Source organism: Parasteatoda tepidariorum, chromosome X2 (assembly GCF_043381705.1).
Source record: "Parasteatoda tepidariorum isolate YZ-2023 chromosome X2, CAS_Ptep_4.0, whole genome shotgun sequence".
NCBI classification, from domain to species: domain Eukaryota; kingdom Metazoa; phylum Arthropoda; class Arachnida; order Araneae; family Theridiidae; genus Parasteatoda; species Parasteatoda tepidariorum.
Window position 1 is genome coordinate 31,759,740 of NC_092215.1, and position 27,970 is coordinate 31,787,709.

Genomic DNA, 27,970 nt, shown 5'->3' on the forward strand with positions numbered 1-27,970 from the left:
AATTTAGAGTATGTCAATTAACAAATTATCATTTAGGTTTAAATTTTGAAGTTGTTATATTGTTGACATATAAAATTATTTTCTTCAAATGAAGATTTTTATATTGGCGATCGAAATGGGCTGCAGGTGGCGTAGAGTAGAACTCTTTTCCTATGGCAACATTAGCGGAAATTTTTAAAAATATTAAAAAAAGGGAAAATATCGTAGTACATTCCTATATAACTGAAAAGAGGAGGAGAGGGAAGGGAGAAGGGCTAAAGGCATGAAACCGGTCTCTCCCCAGATGGCGTATTCGAGTGTTGCGATCGCGAATCTTGAAATGACAGGTCTTTAAATGATGATTCTTATTGGCTATCGAAATGGGCTACAGGTGGCGTAGACAGAACTCTCTACCTATGGCAACACTTCGCATGCTTTCACCATTAGCAAGTAGAGAGTCATAGAAAAAGGAAGTACGTTAGTTTCTGTCTTGAATCTTATATAGATCAAAATCTTTCAATTTGGGAAATTATATCGAATTTAAAACTACATTAAACATAGTTCTAAAAGAAAGCATCATGGTAATTCTAAAAAAATATTTTTAATAATTAAAAAAAAACTACTCAAGAGAGTCTCAAAACACAATGACCCCGTTGTGAGCCAAATGGCTTCAAAATATATCAAAAACGGTATCCTGAAAGTATAGGCAGTAAAAGGTTTGCAGCGCACCCTGGTGTAGATTACACCATCCACTAAAAGAGGTACAATCATGGATTCAAATGGATTAATGAGGGGACTTGAAATCCCTACCTATGCCCAATTCAAATGATTAAAGTTCACAAATAAACGTTATTTTTCTTCTATATTTCCAACAACGCAAAAGAAAGGTACAAATCACAAATTCTTTAAAAGCAGGAAATGCTGCTTTTTGAGAAGTTCTATTTATTCATTTTTAATCCAATTTTCCTTTGTAAAAAAAAGAATCTTAAAAATTGAATAATTGCGAAAGAATAATCAGATTTTTTATTTACTTTCGTACGTTCTACTCAACTAGAGCATTTGAAATTTGACAGCTAAGTCATCCGCCATTTTAATCGATTATAAAAAAAAATTCCCACTGCTACGTTTAAACCGGAGTCATGGAAGTGATTCGTAATTTAATTGGTTCAATGCATATGCTAACTCGCCATTTAGAGGAAGTAGGTTCGGCTTTCTAATGGCTTGCAGCCTAGCTCAAAAGAAATATTATACAGATTCGCTCAAACTCTCTGATTCTGTTACAAACAGATCGACACGATCAGAGATCAGTTGTTTGTTTTGATCGTGTGGACATCTCAGATTGGTTCAGTGTCCTAAGCTGAAAAGCTGTTTCATAGATGATTGTTACGTTAAAATTATGTTCTGATTTATTCAAGCAAAACAAAAAAAAATATATGATTTAGTTTCCCAGAACCGTAATTAGCCTTTTTAATATTGTGATTTTATTAATATGTTTGTTGCTATTAAAAACTTGATTAATGTTCAATAAAAGTTCCGTGACATACATAATTCTCCTACGACTATTTTTGTAACCATAATTTCTATTAGAGTTAATTAAAAACTTTTCTTTAATATCAGCATTTCTAAAACTTTTTTTTCCTTCCAAAACTCCGAGAACTATATCTTAATTTACTTTTGATATCGCTCTCATGAACTTCTTGTGTAACTAATATTCCCAAAATTTTTTAAATTTATGTCTGTATTATATAATATTAATATATGGTGCTTTGAGAAACCGTGTAGCAGCGTGTCAATGTAATTTTTAATTTTCAAAATAGCAGTGATATGAAACAGTTTCGTTTTTCTTAGGTATTAAATGGTCCATCCAAGAATTTCATTCAATTTGTCATAATTTTGCTGAATTAAATGGTTCATCCAAGAATTTCATTCAACTTGCCATAATTTTGCCCAACTTTGCTGTTAAAGAAACATCATATGAATTTTGAAAACTAAAACGAATTTAATTTTCAAAATTGCTGGCCTTTTGATATGAAACAGTTTCGTTTTTCTTAGGAATTAATAGTCGATCAAAGAATTTCATTAAATTTGCCATAAATTTGCTCACCTTTGCTGTTAAATAAATATCAATTGAATTTTCAAAATTAAAATGAATTTAGTTTTCAAAATTGAAGGGCTTTTGATATGAAACAGTTTAGTTTTTTTTAGGAATTAAATGGCCCCTCCAAGAATTTCATTCAATTTGCCATAATTTTTCTCACCTTTGCTGTTAAATAATCCAATTTGCTTAAATATATACTCATTATCAATTCTGTATAAATTAAAATATTATTTTTACTCCTAATTTTTTTTATTTTATTGCATTTTATGAGAGATGTTAACATTTATGCTCTTTTTGGTTTTATTGTAACATCATTATGTTAAGTTATTTTCTGGAAAAAGCATGTCTGTAGGGAGATAAGATAATTACTGTAAGTAAAGGTATTCTATTCTAAGAAATAAAAGAGTAAGTTGAGATTTATCAAACATATGTTCTTTAACAAAACAACTTCACCAAGAGAAAGTAAATAATTAAATTGGCATTTTCTTTAGTATAGTGGTATCTTTATTTCATTGCATTTAGTAAGAGATGTTGACATTCAATCTCTTTTTACTCTCTTTATAATATCATTGAAGTAACAAGTTATTTTTAAGGCAAAACATTTTTATTGGCTGAGAAGAAGATAGTTTTTGTGAATAAAAACATACTTTTCTGAAGAATAATAGTCTGAGTTCAGATTTTATGAAACATATGTTCTTTAACATAATAATAGCTCAAAAAATAGGTCACAGACTTTGCTTTCTTTTAAGAATCGAGAATAGTTGTTTGTTTTATAAACTGTTTAGCAAGTGTGGTTAGTTATTATTACCTTAGTTTTTAAATATGTTATTTCATTAATATATTTATATTTAGTTAAAAGAATTCAGAAATTTATTACTTTCAAGAAAAATATTTGAAGTAATGTTTCGTGCATATATTTGAGGCAATAATTTACTTTATTTTCTGTTGTAGTTGCATAACCTTAATTTTAAATATTTTACTGGAATGCAACCAAGTGGGCTTATATTTTTGAAAGTTGGTATTCTTAATTTATGGCATTTTTATCTTCTATTTTACCAATTTGTAATCTATTTTTTCCCATGTAATTACTTTTAAACTGTGTACATTTCATTACATTATAATTAATCTTACAAATTTGTCGTAGGAAAAAGGGTCAAAATTTAAGGGGACGATTTATGAGAAATTTTGGAAATTTCACATGGACACAAATACAAAAACAAAAGATTCAGTAATATATGCATTTGAGAAACTAGGGAACAAATTATGTAATTAAAACATAAAAAAGCTGAAATTAATATAATTCTATAACCAAACTTTTATTTTGAAAGAGTTTCAAATTAACTTATATTTCTCTAAAACTTTGCATATGATTTCATGTTTTGTGTTATTCTGTAATACCAATAGCACGAAATTTGTTAATTTGATTACTGTCTATTTACTGATCGTGTTGATTGAAAACTAGCATATTGATAAAAAATGTGTGTCATTATAATTTTATATACAAAAATTTTAAATTGCAGTTGTTTTTTACTAGAAATAGGGAATTCCATCATTATGCTAGTAACATTTGTAAGCTATTCAACATTTAAAACTTTAGATGAGAAAGTCAAGCAGTTTTAATATTTTTACTTTAAATAACTCAGAGTAATATTTATACTAATCTTAAATTTTTTTTTAATTTTAAATTTTTTTTTAAATAAATGTTAAATTTCTGTGTAAAAACTGCAATGAATACAAATATAACACCAACAATTACTCCAATTTTTTTTTAAATGGCTTGAATTTTATTAGACTGAGCTATATGTATTTAAAGTCTGCCAATAATATGTTTGTAATGATGAAATTGCCTGAATAAGTTTTCTTTTTGTTGTTCTTAGGTTTGAATACCTCACATAACTCTAATTTTTTTAGATTAATTTTGGCTATAAATATCTTAGTTATAATTCAGTTTTTTTTTTACTATTAATGGAACATACAGTAATTTATTTTTAAAATTTTATTACTGCTAGGAAGAAACTAATTAACTAGAGTTTAAGAAATAATAAAAATATGTAATAAAAAACAATAAATAAATTTATTTACAACAAATTTATTATACTTCATGAAGCAAAATTTATTTACAACATGTTTGATAAAGTTTGCATATGCTCACAATGATTTGCACTTTATAAAATCCTCAGTCGAAGATGGATCATGGGTTAAAGTCCCCTTACCATCAGGATAACTGTGGGAGGTTTTTGTGGTTTTCCTCTCCATGTTACTCAAATGCGGTCTAGTTCCATCAAAAAGTCCTCCACAAAGGCAAATTTCTCCCTATATTAGGAGATTCTTTGTCTTCTGGATTGGGTTCAAAATTACATTGCTACAGAGTTGAACATCGGTAGTCGTGTACTCAAATTTGGGTTGGCTGTTCAACGCTGGTTATAAAATCAAATAAATTATCTCTAAGATACATCACTCAAAGTAAAACTTATCAGACTATTAATGGAAAAATTTGGCTTACCAAACATACTTATAGCTAAATTTAAGCATAAAATAGTTTAAAAAAATTCTGCTCAGAAATGCATGCTTTATTAATCTTAATTTTACATAATAATATTTGTAAGGAAAAATAAAATTTATCTATTGTTGAAACTTCTAAATATCCAATCAGATTATTCTATCATCTCAGATTCCTGGTTGGAAGACGAGTAGCATTCTAAAAAAAAAAAAAAGCGGAAAAAAACAACTGTTAAAAGAATAATTAAATATTTTTTCTCTCCTTTTTAAAATTTTAGATATGTTTTCACCCCTTATGAATATATTTTAGTGAATAAAATTGTATTTGAGCCCAAAATAAAAACCTTTACTGCAAACCTAAGTTTCAGCAATTGTATGGCCGAAGCACTTCATGCAAGCTGCACCTTTTGATAAATTGTTTTTGGTGTCAGTTTTCAAAGAGTGAACTTATGATTCATTCCTTAATGTTAATCTTTAAGGAACTAAAAGAAAAAAAACTTTACTTTTTTGTTTCATCTCTATTTTATTTTGCAATTTTATTTATTTTAAAAAAGAAGAAGAAAATAACATCGTCTTGCCAGCAGTTTATTATTATTGAAATCTGAGATAATAAATAATCTACAGATGGTGTAATAATCTACATTGCTTGCTGTCATGCTGGAGGTTTTCTGCTACCAGGGCTACAATATTTATTGACTTTTGCAGATTCTTTTCTGAATACCATACATTTTGCATGTTATTTAAATACTAACTTTTTATTAATAAAATTGCTATGTACAAAAATTTGCCCTCAAAACATTCACACTGATTCATGCATAAAATTACCTTCTGAATCTGAATGTTACTCCTGTTCTCTAAATCACCCATCATTTTCTGAACTCCCCTCCCCCTGTTTATTACTTTTTATTAATTTTATGGCCATAAGATTAAGGGTTATCTGGATAAAAGAACAAGAGCTGAACTGGAACAAGAAAGTGGGGAAGTATGTGGTTCAGATGGGATGATTCAGTGGAATCTGATTTTCTTGCAATTAGTGAAAAGAATTTGAGATCAAAGGTAAATAGGAAGTTGTTATGGAGAAATCTTTNCAGCGGGCGCACCTAGACCGATCGACGGGCGCCATGGTGCCCGCGGGCATAGGGTTGGGGACCCCTGCTTTAGAGGAAGGCATTGGCCCATAATGGGCTGTCTGGTGAGGAGGAAAAGAAAATAGTTTTTTAACTGTTAAATTTCTTCTAAGGATCTAGAGGAGAGAAAAGTTTTAAATTAAGACCTGTTTTTGTAAGGGGAGATGTTTGATACAAGAGGAAAGTAAGCACCAGATGTAATAACTTTTTTTTTATAAATTCTATAGTAATATGTTTTTATTTTTAAATTAAATAGCTGAAATTCAAGACCATAAAATTTTTCAAAAGTGATAAACATAGAAGATGAGGTCCCTAAAAAATGGTGTTTGAGAAGAATTTGGGTATATTTGGATTCAGGAATACGTAAGGAGCAATAGGAATGGTGTTTAATTAAGCTTGAACATATCAGGAATATGACTCTTAAATGATATTCACTTATTAATTGTTAAATGAAGTAAAATTGTGACATAGTTGCAAATAACTTAGTATTTTCAAAAATCAGCGCTCTGTTTGAGAAAGTATGTCATGACTTTTCCATCTGCTCAAAGTAATGTTTTGATTCTGATTAAGCTATTTAGTGCATTATTTTTTTTATGTTTTCTCTGCTGTACTGTTTATCTTTATTGATTATCTTAAAGATTTACAATTATTTATTTTTTAGATATCAATCAAACAATGCAAGTTTAATATTTTGGAATATGGATTTTAAAAATGACAAGCATGATGAAACTACAGAAAGTGAGACAAACTTTTTAAATGGAAATGTAAAGCCCTCCACTGTAATTGAACTTAATGATCCGAATTCAGATTTTGAATCAGATGTGCCTATATTCTTAAAGTTAATTCAAGATGTTTATAATCGAAGACTTTCAGCTATTGAAACTAACAAGAATTTGAATGAAACTGAAAAAGCACAGGTACAATTTTAACATTATTTTCTTTTTTACTTTTTTCTGTATGCTATTTCATTTACTATTGTGTAGTGACTTTATTAATAATCACCTTAAAAATCAACTGAACAAACATCAGCAATCATTCTAGTTTGTTTAATGTAATATTACACAGGGTGCGTACAGACTCCTTATACTCCTTGGAAATAAAAAAGTTTCCAAGGAGTACTTGGAACTACTTAGATTTCCCAATTTGTCCCTAGAAACTCCTTAGATTATTGCGTAGCATCGCTGAACTTACTAAGTCCGCTGATGAATTTGCTGTCCAACTAAATTATATGGCTTAGCTAATCAAATATGACTTAGCTGTCAATAATCTAATAGTTTAAGAAAAACTTCAGAAGAAAAAGAAATTGATTTGCAAAAAGAAAGTTAGAAGAAAAAAATAGCAGCAAATAATTTAAATTTTACATGTTACAAGCAAACTTAATAATTTACTGTGATTTTTATTTATTTATTAATTTTTTTTGTATAAAATGCCTTAGATTTTTTTGCGTATTCAAATTTTAAAATGTAAGATTGGTAGGTTCTTATATTAATCTTTAATATCTATACTTTAACAAGAATTATTAAAATATTTGAAACTGGAAAATGTATTTATGTGTAAAAGTGATAACTTTATTTATTTTTCTTGATGAAGTTTGACAAAGTCAAAATTTATTTCAAAAGGGCTAGAAAAAAATATGCAAAATAAACATTTTTCCAAGGTTCATAAAATAACTGCTTTTTAATAAAAAAAACTAAAAAAAACTGTCTAGTTATCTTTCACACAGTTTTTAAATTTCTGATAAGTCCTTAAAATTTCAGACTCCTTGGATACTCCTTAGATTTCTTCTTCTGATCTCTGTATGAACCCTGATTATGCTTAGTTTATATGTATTTTAAAAAGGCTATAAAAATTGGTAGTATGCAATAGTTATAAATAAATTTTTCAGTTAAAAAAAGAAAGTTAATCTATAAACGAGCACATGCTCTAATCCACTATACTTACTCATAAAAAATCCATACTTGTTGATCAACTTCTAAATGTTGAACCTATAGTTTGGTAGAAAATTTTTAAGCTAGAAGACCAGCTGAAAAATTAAAGCATCTCTGCCAATTAAAAAAATTGCTTAATACTTTTTCTTTGACAATCGGAAAGAATAATTTGTAGTTTTGGATTAGTTCAGTCTAAATTGCAAAATCGATAATTACCTAAAAATGAAAAATATTTACTTTTTTGTTCTAATATTTTAATAATGGGTTTATTTTGTATTGTTTGTCGAACTTTTATTGATTGAAAAATATTCTTGAAATTAGTGGTAGATTTTTTTATTATTATTTTTTTCGGTTGCAGTTTTGAGAGTGCAAAAACAATGTGTATTTAATACTTGAGAACATTCTTTTAATGATTGCTATTTATTAATTTGATGAACAACTTCTTAAATACAATGGGTTTATCTAATTATATTATTAACACAGATAAAATTATTTCTTTATGTTTTAATGTTTTAAATGTTTAATGTTTTAGTGTCCTAAAAATAAGAAACAATATGGTTAATTTTAAGGATAATTTTTCTATCAAAAACATCATGATATGAAGTGACTTTCTACCAGAGTGGTTTTGGGTTAAAAGCTTAATATATGCAGCACAGAACTTTATTTTTTTTCATGACAGATCATTGAATAAGATAGTTTTTAATGAAAAAATATGTTCTCTAAAAGCTGGATGCTGTTCTTATGTTTTCTTAAGCTGATATTTCAAAAATCTCTGAATCATCTCCTTCTATCTATTTCCACTAAACTCTTCTGTTGTAAAAGTAATAGGCTTTTATGAAACTTCATATTTATATTGTTTCATAAAAGCCTATTACTTTTACAACAGAAGAGTTTAGTGGAAATAGATAGAAGGACATGATTTAGAGATTTTTGAAATATCAGCTTAAGAAAACATAAGAACAGCATCCAGCTTTTAGAGAAAATATTTTTTCATTAAAAACTATCTTATTCAATGATCTGTCAAGAAAAAAAAATGCCTTTTATGAAACTTCATATTTATATTGTGTCCCGCAGTAGACTGATCGTTAAGACACGGTTCCCAGCTGATCACCGAAGTCAAGCATCACTGGCTGCGGTCAGTGTGCGGGTGGGTGACCACTTGGATCAGTCTGCGTAGGGACCGAGGATGTGCGGTATTGGTCCTCATTAAACTGTGCTACCGTAAAGTGCTCGACTTCGCGCGCAGGTCGTTGGGCTACCGAAGCGGGGGTGCCATCCCCTCTGCAGAGGATCAGAATTGTGATGGCATGTCTTCGGATCATCCTCCGGGATATTTCCCAGACCGTCGCCAATAGCCCATTGTGCAGCTCTAGTGCGACGTAAATTAACAACAACAACATATTTATATTGTTAAAAATCTCAGTCATGTTATTTTTTGTTTCATTTTTAGCTGAGGACAAGTTTCATAAAATTTGAATTTAATTTGGGGCATTGTCTTAAACAGAATATGATTCTTATAAAATAAATTATATTTTGTCAGAATTTATTTGCAAGAGTTTAAATTAAGTGATTGATGTAAAAAAAACTAACCACTAACATCTCCCATTATTTTTGTACTAAAGGAGAAAATTATAGCTTTAGAATCATATGTTAAACATCTCTACGAACAAAATGATACTTTTGCATCAACCATGATTGAGTTAGAAAAGGAAGCCCAACAGAGAGTTAAACAAATGGAAAAAAGATTAAAGAATAGTGCTAAAACAACAATGGTGAGTCAAGATTTTTTGAAATATTCATCTAATGACTTAGAAAAATAACTACTGTATATCTCGGTGTATAATTCAACCCCTTATTTTCGATTATGAGATCGAAAATTACTGATACGTCAGATGAAGTCTACTGCTGCAATAACCAAATATGAAAATTTCTATTTTATTGTAAAATCTTTAAAAAAAGTGTAGAATTTCAAATTTTTTGGATGGGGATGAAGATGATTTTTTGTGGGACTCAGCAGATGAGGATGAAGTAGAGTGGGTTCCATATGATGACACTGCTACCATTATTGAATCCAACACATGATGTTTTGGAATTTTTACATTTGTAGCTTTATGTTATGTTTAAAAATTTTTCACTGTGTTATATTATTTGAAATAATCTTGAATAAATTATTTTGTCTTCTCTTATTCTTACTTATTTTCTTGATGTAATTTAAAGTATTATTTAAAAAAAAAGTATTTTCTGTAAAGAAAATATGATGAGAGAAAATGTAAAATTAATCACATATATCATATAAAAAATAATTTTTACAAGGGGGAAATTGATATAGTTATTCATATCTATCTCATTGTTAATAATGCATCACTATTTTATGACCACCAAATGTTCAATTTTATTACCAATGTATAAGTTGACCCTATAATTTTCGCAAAATTTTAGGAGTTTGCAAAGGAGTACACCAAGTTATGTGGTATATGTTTTTCCTTTTCCTGAAAACTTATATCTTTTCTTACATTATAACTCACGAAAAACATATATTAAATTTACAATTAACTGATGAATTTTAGACGTTAACAATTAACATCTGAATTTTGTTAAAGTTTTACTATGATAAAGTATAGTTTTTTATTATTAAATTTTTTTGAACCTTGATATAGTTGTTGAAACCTGAAACTTATGTAGCTTTTTCATTTTAAAACCTCATTAATTCAATGGTAGTTTCTTAATCTATTTTGATTTTTCTTTGATTGATTTTTAATTATTCTACTTTATATAATCTTACTTCTTACTATAATTTTTTATACAAATTTGTTTAGCAATGATTAGTAATTAATTCATTTTAGAAATTCTTTCAGTTATTTTCATACTTCTCAATATCAATGCAATATTTTTAGGACTGGAACATTTTTAAATTTAATTACTGTCTATAAGAGTTGTTACAATATTCTATCATGTATGTTGAATGTATCTTTTATGAACTTCTATCATATAAGTATAGTTTACAAATTCGTATTGAATTTGGAAATTGATTGAATAAAAATTATAAATTGTTTATTAAAATTTCATAGATGGTCTTTTATTTTAAAAATAAGAGCTCCTGTAAAAAATGAAACATATATCAGCAAATGCCTAACATTTCAAACATTATAATGCTCTCAAGATTTAAAATTAAATTTTTTTTAAATTTCAGTAGAGCAAAGCAGATTTTTTGTTGCATTATTTTAAATCAATACAAGATTTTTTTAGATTTATTTCAAATAAAGATTCATATGTGTTGTATGTTAGGCAACTGTTTATCAATTGCTGCAACTTTTCCATACAGTGATAAATGATTTTTCAAATTTTGAAATATTATTTTAATACCTGATTTTACATTACTTTCAAAAGTAAAAAAAGGAAGTTTTTCTTCTGCACAGAATGCTTTTGACCTTTATATAAATAAAAAGTTATTTATGCTTTTAAATTGCTATGCAAATTTTCATGCAACTATTTGAATGTGACTTTTAAAGAGTGAACATCATGATAGGATTTTATTAATGATAATTGATAATACTATATCTAACTATTTCTCTTTAATATTTTATTACCTGAAGCAAATTAAAAATTGGTAATATTATTTGTAACTAAATATATACCATCATGGAATACATATTTTTTATAGTTATACTTAAACCTAAGTGAAAGTGTTTTTTTAGCTCTATCAATGAAAAAAGTTTCAAAGAGGTAAAAATTTTTAAATAAAATATTTGATCATTACCCTTAAAAAATATTTCATGAAATTTTGCAACAGAACAAAAGCTGCATAAGATAAGTTTATATAGCTGCATCATGTGTTAATTATAGAGACTTTGTCATAACTACTTACTATCCTGAAATTTGCCAGTTTTTCTTGGTTTAATAAAAAATTCTCTTAGTTTTTGTAAATCTTAGAATATTCCCTAAAATTAGGAGAGTTCCTAAAGAAATACCTACAAGAATAGTTTTTAACATAATTTATTGCTCGCTTGAACATTTAAATAAACATTACTGCTAAGTAATAAATAATTCCTCATTTAAAGTAATCAGTTTGAAGCTTTTATTTTCTTAAATTTCATTTTTTATTATTTTGAACTTTTCTATTTTTGAATTAATTAATAAATATATTTAACTAACTAAAATAAATTTAATATCTATTAGTATTCAAAAGTATAATTATCATAATAAAACATTTTAAAGTTCATTTTATATGAACCATAAATGGAAAATATTGCTGTCAATTTAACTCTAGATTGATAAACATGCATGAAAGATTCATTATTGATAGATATATCTAAGGATCTGGGGAAGTACTTTCTCTTTCATTTTAAAAATTATTAATGTTTATGTATTTTGTTTGGTCTATATCAATTAATCTATGGTTGAATTAGTTATTATTAGCATAATCTCTCTCGATTATATATATATATATATACACCGAAGAGCCATTACATTATGACCACCCTCCATCCGCCTAGGTTTTAATGGTTTCTTGCCCAGGAACAATGTTTTCATGGGGCACGTTAGGACCCATAATCCTCATAGAACTATCCCTGACGTCTGTAAGCTACTTGAACATAGTTGCAGACCAGGTTCACCCATTCATGGCAACAGTTTTTCCTGCGGGGGATGGTGTTTACCAACAGGATAATGCACCATGTCATAAGGGTCGAATCGTCATGGATTGGTTCGAGGAACATTCCAGTGACTTTCAAGTCATGTCTTGGCCCCCAAATTCACCTGACCTTAATCCAATAGAGCATTTGTGGTCCTACTTGGAAAACCAAATTCGTGCTGCCACGCTACCCCCTCGCAATGTGAGGGAATTGCAGGACCAGTTGGTGAGCGCTTGGTACCAGATACCTCAGACTACCTATCAGCACCTTGTGGAATCAATGCCACGGCGGGTGCTAGCAGTTTTGAGGGCTAAAGGTGGTCCTACATGTTATTAGCAGGGTGGTCATAATGTAATGGCTCTTCGGTGTGTATATATATATATATATTTATTTATTTTTTTTCCTATTGACTAAAATTTCTTTTATCCCTATTTTTGATATTAGGCAAAAGTTAGCATAAAACTTTTATTTCATAGTACCTGCTGATTTTTTTTCTTTTTGCAGCCAGCTGTGTTACATATAGTATTTCAACTTTTATTAAAATTAAACAAACTAACATGACATTTTGTTTGTTATTTGAAAAATGAATACATAGAAATTTTATTTAAATTACACTGATAGTTTTTTTTAGTTTACAATTTTATTTACCATTTTTAAGTAAAGGTTTTATTATTTTTTTTGTTTCGTGGAAAAAGATCTACGTATTTGAGAAACATTGATGTTACTCTATTTCCATTTATATTTATAAGTATTCAGTCATAAATGACAGATATATAATTTTTCTGGTGTATCTATTTTGGGTGCTCGTCATACACTTTTCTTGTAGAAGGACACAATTTTGGCCTTGGCCTCCATTTTTTATATTAAAGCTGTAACATACTATCTTCTAAAGGTGTACAAAATATCAGCAGTGATAGTTAAATTTAGGCATGTGAATTTTTTGAAATTTGTTCACAAAATTTGTTATATTTAATGCAAAAGAAAGGATGCTTGTAACTCACTTAAAATTTTAAGTTGCTTTTATCCTTTTGTACATTCATCTAACTAAAAAATATTAATGCAGAACATTAGGCCTATCGCTTTAATATTTTTTAAATTCGGACTTTGTTTCTCTGCTTATTCTAGTTTCTAAAATTATATTAATTGCCTTTTATCTTGCAGCTCTACTTTTACATTCTATAACGACTATAAGTTCTGTAATAAATTTTGTTAAACTTATATTTTATATCTAGGAAGCTGTGATTAATATGCATGAATATGAAAAAGAAATAAAGAGGTTGGTTGAAGAGCGCATCTACATTGAATCCGTTTATAAGGTGCACTTCTTTCTATATTAAAAATGTTTATAAAAATTCTTTATTATTAATAAATCAAATCTTAAAATGTTATTAATGTCACAATTGTCATTGTCTGCTTAAAATAAATGTCTGATACTCACAAGAAGATTTGATCCTTTCCTTTTTTTGTAAAAAGCAGCCAATAGTAATTGTTTTATTTCGATTCTTATGAAACAAATTTTGTATTAAAAAATAATTAAAATTTTTATTTTATTTTGAAATTTATTTCTGGCAGCAAACAGGGCCTGATTTTATTTCTTAAGATCAGTAATAAAGTTTGCAAGTGCTAAACTAGATTACTTAAAGCATTTTTTAAAGTTCACAATACATTTTGCAATGTAAAATCAGACCATACGAGATTACTAGTAATTTTTGCTTCTCGTTCTGATAGCGATTTGCTACTTGCTAGTTGGTGAAATAGCACCCTGGTCAGCAGTGATGCATTATTTCTTTAAAGGGAAATTTTTTTTTCTTCATAAGAACATCTAAATTTATTTTAAATGAGGGTATGACCTTACCTTCCTTTCTATTGTACATCAATGCTTGCCAATAGAAATAAGAATAATAGAGAAAAATGCATTATCATTAACAACTAGAATACATAAATAAGTAATAGGTCTCTGAAGGTTAATCTAGTTCAGACTTTTAGGTTGAACATTTCTATGTAAAAGAAGACTAGGCTTAGAATCAAAACTTTTACAGTTAGTTTTTTTTAGAACTTTATTATTGCCTAAAATTTTCTTGTAAATCAGAAATTCTATTTTAAGATGTAATTTATGTTAATAGTTATTAGTGAATTATAATAAATTGTAGTGGCTAGTTTCTGAAATTTGTATTTCAATTTTCTTGTGAATAAATGAATAAATTGATAAAGCATTTTATTGTATTCATGGTTGAAATCTTTTATTTTTTCTTGTGAAGTAAATAAATTTAATAATTTAATAGCAATTATAAATTAATTTCATAAAACTTCATGATGCTCAGATTTTTTAAAAATAATCTTACATTTGTAACTTATCCCAGTTTTATGTAGTTATTATAAAATTAATGTTCACATTCTTGTAAAATATATTGTCACTTCTAGCAATGTGTAACAAATTAAAAAAAGTAACATTTGATCGAAGTAGCTTGTAACATTTGTGTTATTTTTTTTGATATATTGAATTTTGTTTTCTTATTATGTAATTATTTTGATATTTATTTGAATAAGTTTTTTTATAGGATTCTCAGCAGCATCTCACAGCTCTAAAAGTTGAAAATGGCTTTTTACGAGATCAAAATTCTAATCTAAATCACGATGTCCAAGCTTTATTGCATGTTATTCATCATGCTCGTTCAACTGGACATTGGGAAGTAAGATTAATCTTTGCCTCTTCTGTTTATTTCTTCATCAATAAAATGTCCTTTATTTGAACATTTGTTAGAATAATACTGAGAATTAGAGATACTTTCAAATTGTTGTTAATTATTTTTAAAGTTCATAAATGTTTCAAAACATTTTTTTGTTCTGTCAATATTTGTCTTATTTTTTAAATCTATTTCTTTTTTTGAAAAGGCAAAATTATAAACATAATATCTTTGTCTGAATGCATTATTTAATTTGTTTATATAACATCAGTTAACATTCAATTAGTTAACTTTCTCTTTATGTTGCACCTTTTATGAGACATCAAAAATGGGAAATATTTGAAAGCACAATATATTGTCAATATACAGTAACATAGAGAATAAATTTTAAGTAGATCATCTTAGAGAATAATTTTTATGTTTTCCATTATGGCAATTTTATTATTAAATGCAATTATAGAAATGAAATAGGAATATTTTTTATTTCTTGTCAAATGGAATATTTTTCGCTGTTCGCCATTTGTTAGACATTCATCATTCTTTTTACACTCATAAAAAATGGTCAATAGTGTTCAATCCTTGTTTCTATTCCTTTAAGACAGTGAACTATTCTGTAGAGATGTAATTGTTGATATTTTATTGGTTTGGCACAATAAAACTCAAGTAATTTTTAAGGATTTTGAAATATAGAAAGATTTATATGCTATCAATAGATACAGAAACCCATCATTTGTAAATTAATGTTATTATCTGAATTCATTTTGTGCATACCTATTCTAACCATTTTGTGCATACCTTATTACTACACTTGCAAATCTAACTTACTTGAAAATCTAAAAATATTTTTTTACATAGTAGAAATTTTCTTTAATTGAGTGAATCAATTTTTATATAATGTAAGAGATTCCTTTAAATTTTTATAGTGATAGTTTCAAGTTTTATTTTTTGATTTTCATATTTAAAATCATAATCAAAATATTTCTATATTTAAAATTATTTAATCAATGTATTTTCAATGATGAAAATTCCAATTTTCCGTTATCTATTCCTCAAATTTCTGATACTGTGTTTTGTAATAATATCATGTGAAGAAATAGGAATTAAAAAATCACGAAGGAATTCATAATATTAGCTGCTGAATTTCGATACAAAACCACATGGACTTATGAGAAATTGGTGCAAAATTGAACCAATGTTGTCAAAAACAGATAGTTTATTAATCATATGTGTAATTAGAGATTCATGTGTCATAATAGTTTCATGTAAAAATATTGGGATCTTAAAATTAAGTAAAATCGATTTGTGTCAGGTGGTATTGTATTAAAAACTGGTTCTAAAAACAATGTGAATTCACAGAAAAATCGGCGTGAAACGAATGTGTGCGTCAATGAGTTGTTTTAATGGGTGATTCGAAATTCATCTGCATAATCAATGCTGTAAAACTACATGAATTTACAATGAAATCTGCCCCAAACCAAGCAAATGGGATCAAAAATCAAGATGTGATTACTCTTATGCGCAATTTGAGATTCATGAGTAAGTAATAATAATATCGTTTTTTCAAAATACCAGGATTTTAAAAATTGGGTAGAAATCCATGGTATAACCACCATTAAAAAAGTGGTTAAAAAAACAATGAATTCACTGCACAATTTGAATGAGTGCATCAAAAAGTTATCATCGATTGCTTGATTTGAAATGAATTTGTTGTAATAATATTCAATTAAAAACATCCGAATTTCAGAAAACAAAAATTTCTATAAAACCACATGGATTTATGATGCAGTTTGCACAAAATTGAGCCCGTTACCATGAGCATTTAATATTATATTAAAAAGGGAAAACTTTGGGCAATTCAATTTTATTTTAAAAGAAAAATCGAAAACACATGTTTAATTCACAGAAATTGCATAACTTTTAAATGAGGTTCGTGATTTCAGAATTTTTCTTCAAAAGTTGTTTGATACCACGGACGCGAAAAATCTGACGAAGTTGCATCCCAATTTATAAAGTTACCTAACCTAAAAGACCTTATGTCAAATTTATGTAATATAAATTTATATAATAATAAATATACTATAATTGTGAAAATATAATACTTTGAATTTACGCTGAGTTTCATCATTTTGAAATTTCTTTCAAGAAAATTCATAACATTTTATTATGTTGTAATAAGTATTTCATTCATTTGTAATATTCATTTCAAATGTAAATATTTGAATTTTATGCATGAATATATTCAACAAAACTTCAAATTTAGAAGGAAAAAAACTGGAAATGTGAGAGGTGCTTTATTTTTACTTGTTATCAGAAATTTTTGCTGGTTACCAGCATATTTCAAACTTTTAGAGCCCTTTTGATGAAAATAAAAATTTGGTAAACTGCCACATTAGTCAGTTCATCATTTTTCCAGGGTGAGGAATTTGACAGGTTCCACTGTATGTAATAATTACTTGAACTGGAAGAATTTTGTTTGTAACCAGAGGTATAAATTTGATTATGTGTTGATTTCAAATTTGAAAATAGTTTTTTACAGTCAGCTTTACATTTGCAGATTTAGCTTAGTTATTCAATGAGTTGTGTAATAAAATATTAAGTAATTTAGCTATTCTGCCTTAGAAGAGCAAGAAAAATTACTCTGCATTAGAATCTCTAGTCTACGCTCAATGCAATGACTCTTCCATTATCACCGTCAATACTTACGTATTTGCTATACCATATATGCAATGTCATTTTTAGCATATTAAAATGTATGAGCTTTTCAATATACTGCAGATATATTGTTGTCTAATTTTTTCAGTTCTAAAATTATCACTTACACAAATGTTAAATATTTTGTACTTCCAAAACAATGAATGATTCTAATGAATTATTTGATTTAAAGTATGAAGGTTCAAAGAAAATTTTTACTCCTTTATTTCTTTTCATGTTATTGCACAATAAACTTGAAATATTTTTGAAGAAAAAAAAAAGAAAGATAATATAAACCTAAATTCTTATTCTAGGTGGTTTACTTTCAAGTAGGTGTGGAACTGTTAATCAACTTTCATTCATGTTTTCTTTAAATTTGCTTTTATTCAGTAATTTCAGTTCATTTAAGAATTATCAACAGCAGTTTTTTTCTCCATTAAATCTAAATACATGCAGAAGTTTTTCCCTTTATTTGGCTCATTTTACTCATTCCTTTTAATTCTTACCTCTAATACTTCAATTTTAGCTTAAATATCACATTAATTCTCTGGATGTCTTTACCAAAGATAAGTGTGTAATATTGTAGATATAAGTTAATAGAATAATTTAATCTTAAGTTAATAGAATAATTTATGAATAGGTAAATAGAATAATTAGTTTTTAATTTACACTTTTAAGTGTTTTCAAGATCTCTTTTTGAAAAAAATGGCTTAAATTGTTTCATCTTTTTAAAAAGTTCAAAATAAGAATTTTATTTTATTACATATATAAGTTGGTATTTATATGTCAGAAATTTTAACAACAAACTGCTAATTAAATTTTATTACATAAAAACAAATACATTATAAACAACACAATATATTTTAGATGGACTGTGTGACATTTTGTGAAGTTACTCCTGAACAAGTTTTTGGGCCTGTGCAATCTATTTCACATAAGTAAGTTCAACATTGATTTTACTTTAAAAATATTCCAAAAGTGTGTAAAATAACAATTTATTTAATAACTTTTTAATTTCTTATTGGTTTGCATATTATTTTTAAAACTACATAGTATTGCTAGTGCATATATGTATGTTGTTGGTTTTGGTGTTAATGTTTCCATTACAATTAATAATTTTACTCTAGTGGTGCTTCTCAGATGCTATTGCAATGACACTATTCCTGAGAAGTTGGTTTAAACAAATTTTAAAATAAAAATTTTAGGATAAAACTGTAAAATAATAAGTCAAAATGGAAAAGCGCTAAAAGCAGCTAAAACCAAATTTGTCTTACATAAACAATTTAAATAAAAAGTTAGAAACCAAAAATAAGCAAAACAAAATTTTAAAGATATTTTTGGTTTCTAACTTTTTATTTAAATTGTTTACTCATCCTGAGTATTCGTATGGGTTTATTGCCTCGGATTAATATAAACAATTGTTTGCAGATAACCGAGTGAGGAGTTCCTGATATAGAAACTTTAAAGCAGATTTTTAAAAGAATATTTAAACTTATTTATATTACTCATTAAGTTCATTTCAATCTTCTGCATTATTTTAATTTTCTGAATTATTCACCATTTAAGGATTAATTTGATTGTTATGTTTGTTTAAAAATACTTATATAAATATGTTTTTGCTTAAAAATACTTTTTAAAAAAATTCTTTTAGAGATTAATTCAAATAAAACTATTTCTTTCTGACCAATAATTCATGTTGATTGCACTACATGTTATTTCTTGTCAATTTCACTTGCATCATTTTCTACAAATGTTTTCAAAATGAGCTGATGTGCTGTACTGATGTGACATCCCATAATACACTATAATGAGGATCTTTACAGAAATTTTTAGTTTCTGGTTACTGCAGTGAAGATTTTCCAAGCTAAATGGTGGGTCCCTATTTAATTTTAGTATAAAGAATGTTCAAAAACATTTATAAAGCACAACGGTGTATTATTATGTATAAGCAAATAAACAACCCAAACGTGGGAAAGTGTATAGTGAAATCTGGGTAAATCGGACACTCTTGGAATCAAAAAAATTGGTCCACTTTCGAAAATTGTTCATTTACAGGAAGGATTCACAAAAAATGAAAGCTTATGCGATAAATTGCTTTTAGATTAAGTGCAATGATATAAACATAATGTAACTATTTACATTGCTATTTTTTCAAACTTAACAAAATTATATTATTTTGAGTCCAAAAAGATAAATGCCTTTGTTTTAAATGTAGCCAGTTGAAAACAAAAATGTGATAGAAGTTTGTTTTAGTCGGCTGTGATTTACCACATCTTTATGGCACATCTTCAAATCATTTAGCTCTTTTACACCAATTTCTTCATTTTTGGAGGAATAAAAATACCTTAGTTTCTCAATACAAGTTTGGGCATCTCATAAAGTTTTCTTGTTTGGTTCTTTTTTAGAAACCATCAGTTTCATCTTCATCACTCTCCATTTCAATGAATTGGTTTACCCCCCCCCCCTTAAAATATCCTCATCCCTTGATAGGAAAAGAGGAAATACCTTCTTGAAAGTAAACCTCCTTTGATACATAGAAAAAAAAATGTGATACGTACCTGTAAAATATGAGGTCCTATGGGGTTGTTGCATTCACAATGATCATTTGTCTAGAATGTTGGATTTTTAGGATTGCTTAGATTATGTTGGATTTTTAGGATTGCTTAGATTGCTAGATTTCTTTTCTCTTTTTTGTAACCATGCTGTGTTAAGTACAGAGGTCAAGTGATTAGAAGTCGAAAGGAATTTTCAGTGAGGAAGGAAAATTGAGAGCATTTAAACATGAGCAGTATCATTATCTCTAATTTTTTGGCATAGGTAAAGGAAGAGGAGAGGAGAATAACTGATTTTTTAGTAGTATGGTTATTTCCAGTTATAGATAAGGCAATAGAGACAGTATTTTTAGTTATAGATAAGGCAGAAAATTAACATACTTTAAAAAATGGCGGTAAGATGCGTTTTTCCTTCTTCTTTTTTTTTTACATTTAAAGTAGAAATAATTATTTTTAAAATTTAGAAAAGTGGTGTCCAGTTTGGAGAGTTAGAAAATAACGTTTCTGGGCACAAATGACTGTCCATGTCCGATTACGGGAGTGTCTGCTTTGTGGAAAAGATACATAATGGTTCATTCATTGAAGATTAATGAAAGGTATCCGTTTGGAAAGAGTGTCCCTAATTCGAGGTTTCAATGTATATATATTTCAAAAATTCTATCAAAAATATTAATTTTAGGATAGTTTTTAATTTTTAATTTATATAACAAATTTAAAGAATCCTATGCATTCATTTTTCAACTTTTATTTAAAAAAAAAGTTTCCTAAGTTTGTGAATTTTATATTAACTGTTTCTTATTCAAGGGTGAATGGTGTATGAGTCTATGCTATAATTTAAGGTGTGCATTTCAAGGTTCCTATCATTATTCATTTTTTTTTGTACAAATAATCTTTCTCAGAGTATTCAATTGTGTAATTACAATAACCAACAATTGTTAATGCATCAAATTAATTCCTAATGTGTGTATGAGTCTCAATGTCTTCTATACTTTACCATTCAACTTCACATTCAATGTAATGCAACTATCTAGGGTTAACTAACTTAAAGCTGCACCTTATTTAAGTTTAATTATATATGTTTAATTAATAAGATCTTTAATTTAGTATAGTATTAACATGTTAATTTTTCTTTTGCGAAATTTCTCTTACAAGAAAATGGAACCACTTGTGAAAAAAAAAATCTTTATATCAAATAAAACTTTTTTGTAAATATTTTAATTCCAAATTCAAATATGTTATTTAATTTGAAGCTGTTTGAATGACTGTTCAGTTATTTAGTATTAAAAAACATTTCGTGATGTATATAATAAAAAGTTTAGAGCCATTTACAGTCTTTGTGGCACAATGGTAAGGTTCACATATTCAGCTAATATATAGGTTTGATGTGTAAAAAGATCACGAATTCAAAACTAAAAATCAACATTAATTTTATAACCCTTTTTTTGTTTATTATTTTTAAATTTTTCGTCAATCTTTGCTGTTTTTTTTCTTCATTAAGTGGCCATAGTATTAAAAAAACATCAAAATTTTTTTAATGTTTTTAAATTTATACATTTTTATAACCTTTTTTTTCATTCAAGTCTATTTCTAGTTCTTCCCCTAATAATATCAGAAAACTGATAGAAATATGACAAAAGAATTTAAAAAAAAAATGAAAAACTCTTCTGCAAAAGATACATAAGTTTTCTCATTGTTTTGCCGGAACAACATGGTTGCTGCTATCTTATTGATGCATTAAGCGTTTTTTTGGGATAATTTAAGAATCATTTAAGTGGCCATGAAATAAATAACATATTGAGTCTCAAAATCTAAAATCTATTAAAAAATTTTGTTGTTCAAAATCAAAATTATATGTTACACTTGGCATAATTTTTTTTCAAAGTGGTAAAAATTTTAATGTGCTTTCAGAAACATCTTAGTACCCTTCCATTTATATTGTATTGCTTATAAATTGTGTTCAATGCATTTCTTTAGTTTTTTTTAAATATTTTTGTTTAATTCTCTCTATTTTTTTTTATTCAATAACTATTAGAAAATTTATAGAGTATATAAAAATTCCTTTCCTAAATATCCTGTAATTCTTAACAAAGGAACAAACCAAAGGAATAAATTGCAATTAAAAATATTAACTTTTAATTTTTGTCTTCTTGAACTTAAAAAAAAGCATGTTGTAATGTTATTGTTGTACTAAATTAAGGGCTTCCTTAATTATAGTAAATATTAATTTTAATAAAGTAATTTGATATTTTTTTAGAGCATAAAACTGAATGTGTTAAAAAAACTTAGGTACTACTTAGGTACTAATAATTACTTTTGCCAACTTAATAGCTTACAATCTGAATCTTGTCACATTTGATATTTGAGGTTTATGCAAAAAATGTTTTGTTGTTTTCATGAGAACTGTTAATATGATATTTTATAAATTTGGTAGTCCTGCCTTATTTGCTCTAACTCTTTTTTTTAAAAAGTTGAGTTTTGAGTTTATTGCATAGTTTTTATTCAAAAAATAGTTTCACATATATAAAAATTAGCGTGTTTCAAGCAAATGTAATTTTAATTTTCACCAACTGAAGTGATGTTAACATCCAAAATAAGTTAAAAAATTGATATCTTATTTGATCCAAAAAAAAAGCATTGAAAATATTAGATAGGACAAATAGAAAATGGGCTATCTAATAAATTTACAATATATTTATCCTTCATAAGTGAGGGTCAATAAAGATAAAACTAAACTAAACTCAGTGGCCTGACAGCCCATAGAGGGCCAAGGCAGACTGTGCCCATCTCAGTTTTCTTGACCTTGAGCTCTGGGGTGTAATAGCAGATGTTCTGGTTAGGTGGCTAACCGAACGCGGAACCCCCAGTGTTTAGTTCCCAATCATGCTTGGTACCCATTTATCGACCCACTGAAGGGATGAAAGGCTGAGTCAACCTTGCCCGGCCTGAGGATCGAACCCAGTGTGGCACGGGAGCGCAAAGCGCTACCACTCACCCACCGGGCGTCAGGTCAATAAAGATACTGTAATAAATATTTTAAGCATTTTCTACAAACTGAGTCTTAGTTGATATTGCATTTTTTTATGTTAACAAAATATTGTTGTTTGACTTTACTTGCTTGAAAAAAGTGTATTGCAGTTTGCAAAGATATTTGCATTTAAATTTTGTTTCATATTCTCCTCTGCAACACTGTTAACTAATTGGTCAGAACTTCATAAAGCAATTCAAAAGTAAAATCAAAACAAGTGTTATTGTTACTACCATGTCTATGATTTTACAATTTATCTTTGTTAATGTTCTAAGGCAGTGTTTCAAAATAGTTTCACATTGACTTTTTTTTTTATAGTGATGGGACTGATACTGACTCGCAGCTTTATAATAGAGACAGCAAAAAGGTAAATATTAGCTCTTTTATGGCATGGTAAATCACTTAAAACTCACCAGTTCCTAAATATTTTTAAAAATATTATATACTTTAGTATTTAGTAAAATTAAATGTTTTTAAAAAAATAATAATCCTGGTTATTCCTCCCAGATTCTTTTGCAGATATTTAAATGTTAACCTTTTAGTTATGGATAAATAGTTGATAGTATTTAGAAATACAACAATTGCCTATGTTTAATGTTTATTCTTCATGTTTAATGTTTATTCTTCATGTTCACTGTTGTTTAGTCTAATTTTCTTGGCTAATTTTACCCATCAATTATTTTCAAAGCTTCCCATCTTTAGTCTTTTGGTAAGAAACATCCTTCACAATAATATATTGTCAGTAATTTATTTTTATCAGAACAACAAGATTTATATCTTTTGATAAAAATATTTTCTGCCTATTTTTGTGTACTGCATTATTTTGTAGCTTTATATTATTCAAACACTTCTTTAATTTATATTTGTTTCAAGTATTTTTGAAATAAATTATCTCATATCAAAAACTGATTTCTGATACTTCTAATTCTTTTTCGTGTCTGAAGTAATATTTTTAGGTTTGGGGAATTTATTTTTTAAGTTTTCAGAGTTATTTAAATTTTTTTTATTATTGAGCCTTTGTTGGAACCTGAGAGTGATAACTGTTTCTAAGTCATTGACAAAACAATGGCTTTGAAATAGTAGATTATAAAGACTTTTCTTATTATGAGAAAAAATTTTTTTTTGTTAAAAATTAAAGTGTCAACTTAAATGTGTGCATGTTATGTTTGCTCCAATATGCTTTAGTATTTTATTATAAAATTATGCCAAAATTTCTTTTAAATATTGCCAACTATTGAGCTATTATTAATTAGCTGTGTTAGTTGATATATTAGTTGATATCAAACACTTCCCTCATAATACAAGTTATGGCTCTTCATCATATGGCTCTTTCAAAATATTCTTTTCTTTCTACACAAACCCTGGATCATACTTGGCAAGTCTGCTGTTTTTTAACGAAGACTCCTGTATTTTACAACTATCTCCTGTTTACCTGTGTCTTCTCAAATTTCTTCATATTTGTTGAAGAAATTAAAAAAAAAAAAGTTTGTTGCTAAAATATCCACTAATGGCAAAAAACTTCTCTTATTCCTTAACAGATAGTGCTATTGCCAGTACTGTAGTATATTGAGTGTTTCTAGTTTAAGTAATGACAAATAATGGTTTAAAAATCTTTTTTAGATTAAGATTTATATACATATTTTTTTACTTCGCTAAATGTATGTGCTTATATTATTTCCAAATTTGAATTTCTCTTTTTGACTTGATATATCAAGACTTTACTCTTAGCCTAAAAAATGCCACTAGTAAAATCTCCGTTATTTTATTTCTCCAATGTTGGCAGGTATGCTGGATGCAAGCTGTATGAGAAGTGCAGTGTAAATGTTATATTTTTAATGATAAAAATGATAAACAGTGACAGGAGTCAACAGAGTACATCCGTTCTCTAGTTTCCAACTTTTGTGATGCAGCATTTTAAAATTAAATTATGTACATAAAAATCATAAAAAATGTGTAAACTGGGCAGAAATAAATTTTTTTAACTATGACCTTAACTAACTATTAACTATTTGGACCTATTAGAAAGCTATTACTAATTATTATAAATCTGAAATAATTATCTTTGTATTTTTTCTAGATGTCTACCAATTCAGATATATTCTCCCAAGATACTGCTAGCATTTATACTTCCAGTCCACACCATTCCAGAGTCCGATCTAAGGTAAAATCTATACATGAATTAATATGAGTTTATAAATGCTTACAAATCATAAAATCTGATCTGTTATTAGAAAATTGTTTACATTTAATTTTCTAAGTAATTTTCTTTTAAAAGTTTGATTTATTCATTAAAAATTTCATTATTTCTTATTTTATGCATTAAAATTTTTTGATCTGCAGTGTTTCGTAATTTGTATGACTTTATAACTGTTTATTTTAAATTAATTCAAGAGGAGTACCAACATGCTCGTTATGAACATAAATTAGTTTCCGTCAATGTTACTCATAAGGGATCAAACATTGCTCAATTACATTTTACCTATATTTATTGTTTAACAATTTTAAGGTGAATATACTTACCAGCAAAGTATTCTAAAACTTTATCTATATTTTAAAATTAAACCTTCACTTAAAAACACCGCCATAAACAGGGGTCTGTTTAGAAGAAATTTGCGTTCGTTAATGGACCCTTCACAAAATATCTTTCCATAAAAACGGACCCTTCACAAAATATTTTAACTTAAAAACAGACCCTTCACAAAATAATTTATCTTTTAATCGGACCCTCCACAAACTTATTTATCTTCATTATTGTTTTGTTAATCGAATAAACCCTTCCCAGGGGGTGGGGGAGGGAAAGAAAGACAGATGTCAGCAAACTAAGTTTTGTCTTCAGTAGACGCTTCTTCCTTTATTCGTCCGAAATGAATATTCTGCGTTCAGCAGTATAGGCTAAATACCTAATATTTGTATGTTGCATCTCTAATTTAGTAGCAGCAGTTGCTGTTTATTTTTTAAAATTTAATTTTTTTAATTATAATTTTACAGTGTTGAGCATAATCTTGTATCTCTTTACAATTTAAAAACTCCTTCAAAAATTTTTTTGCAGTAGCAGGACCCTATTTGCTTAATATTCACAAAAGCAGACCCTGGTTGAAAGAATTTGTTGAATGACTTAACGTTTATTTTATATTCACAAAGTACGAGTAATTTTTTCACAATTTTGCAAAAACGGACCTTTCACGAAATGTCTGGACAGACCCTTGATAAATGTGTGAACACAAAGGAAGTTTCCATAGGTCAAAAAGCTTCCTCCTTCCTTCTCAGAAATTTTGCTGTTTAGCAATTGTTAGGTGAATAGTTTGAGATATGGTTTTTCTTCATGTTAGATATTGTTTTTCTTCATGTAAGATATTGTTTTTCTTCATGTTAGATATTGTTTTTCTTCATGTTAGATATTGTTTTTCTTCATATTGAGATATGGTTTATCTTCATATAATTCATGTTTCAATGTTGTTAGTCAACAGATTTTTATAAATTGAAAAATGGAACTGATTTCCTTGTAAAAGCTTATAAGTTTTACTTAAGACAATGTTTAATATGTGTCAAAAAGTGGTGCTTGACATAGTTTAAAAAAGTTATCTGAAATTTGCAAGAAATTTAACAAGAATTACTATAAGTTTGACTAATCTATTTTGACTCAAAGTTTCAAAAAATGTTAAAAAAAATCTTGTTAAAAAGGGTTAGTTGATGAACTTAAATTTACATTTTTATTTTATGTACAATATGGAAACCTCTCTAAAATTCAGAAATATTTTTTTTTCAGGGAAAAGCAAACTTATCTCCTGTTCACCTTCTCTCTTCATGTTTACCTAGGTGTGCTTCATTACCTGAAATTGGCAATATTTATAATTTTAACCAAGCTGTACATAAATCAAACTCTTATGATACAAATGGTAATAAGAGACTTTTAGGATTTAAATCATCTAAACATAAAAGAATTGGTGCTAGAAATGCTATACAGACTCCTGAATTGTTAAAAGATGTGTCCTGTGTTGAAAATCTGGAAGAAAGATTGTGTAATCGTAAAGGCCAAAGTGAACCTCACTTATTTATGTTTGATGGTAATATTTATAAGTACACACCCTGTGAACCCATTAAAAAAGCTTCAAGTAATGCCTTATGTGAAAACTATCAATCTAGTCTTCCACCATATCAAAGTATAGATTTAAAATTTCCTACTGAAGGATCAACATTAAAGGTCAACATATGGAATAAATTGAAATCTGGATCTTATTTAGATGATCAAGAAAACTCATATTTAAAGGTAAATTATTTATGATTCCAAGCTTGTAATTTATTTATTATTAAATTTTTAACACCCATATATTGTTCTTTTGTAAATAATTTCATTTCAATGTTAAAAAAGTGTTACGTGTGTTGAAGTTTAAACATTTAAAATGCTTGGATCAACTGATGTGATCAGATTAAACTTTTAAATTGCTAAGATTCTTTTCCAACCTGTTTAACTAATAAATGAATCAAAAATCCCTAATTACTGGTTGTTGGGTCACAAGTGTTTGATATAAAAACATTTGAATGCATCTAAAAAAAAAAAAAAAAAAAAAAAAAAAACTTGTGCTGTTCAATTATCCAAATGAGAGTTGAAGAGCATTTCTAAAAACAAATTTTTGCTTTTATTTTAGGTGTTTAAATTAAAAAGCATAGACATTGAATTTTACTTCATTAATCATTTTGAAAAATTACTAGTTTTCTTGAGCATATTGTCTCTTTATATACAATTCAGTTATATTTT

The 27,970-nt window shown here is 27.4% G+C and overlaps 1 protein-coding gene across 3 annotated transcripts in view; it reads left to right on the forward strand.

Moving 5' to 3' along the window:
• The first annotated feature begins 1,254 nt into the window (after positions 1-1,254).
• Positions 1,255-27,970, forward strand: part of LOC107440907 (uncharacterized) — a 45,805-nt gene continuing 19,089 nt past the window's right edge. Inside the window, exons 1-9 of one of the 3 annotated variants that reach the window (XM_016053990.4) lie at positions 1,255-1,433; positions 6,365-6,620; positions 9,254-9,403; positions 13,495-13,578; positions 14,821-14,952; positions 18,505-18,575; positions 23,533-23,581; positions 25,292-25,375; positions 26,981-27,481. In XM_016053990.4, the coding sequence (XP_015909476.1) occupies positions 6,402-6,620; positions 9,254-9,403; positions 13,495-13,578; positions 14,821-14,952; positions 18,505-18,575; positions 23,533-23,581; positions 25,292-25,375; positions 26,981-27,481 (1,290 nt within the window). In that variant the 5' untranslated portion in view covers positions 1,255-1,433; positions 6,365-6,401. Of the gene's footprint in view, positions 1,434-3,033; positions 3,092-6,364; positions 6,621-9,253; positions 9,404-13,494; positions 13,579-14,820; positions 14,953-18,504; positions 18,576-23,532; positions 23,582-25,291; positions 25,376-26,980; positions 27,482-27,970 lie in introns of those variants that run through there. The other 2 variants (XM_016053991.3, XM_071188444.1) reach the window with 2 other exon arrangements.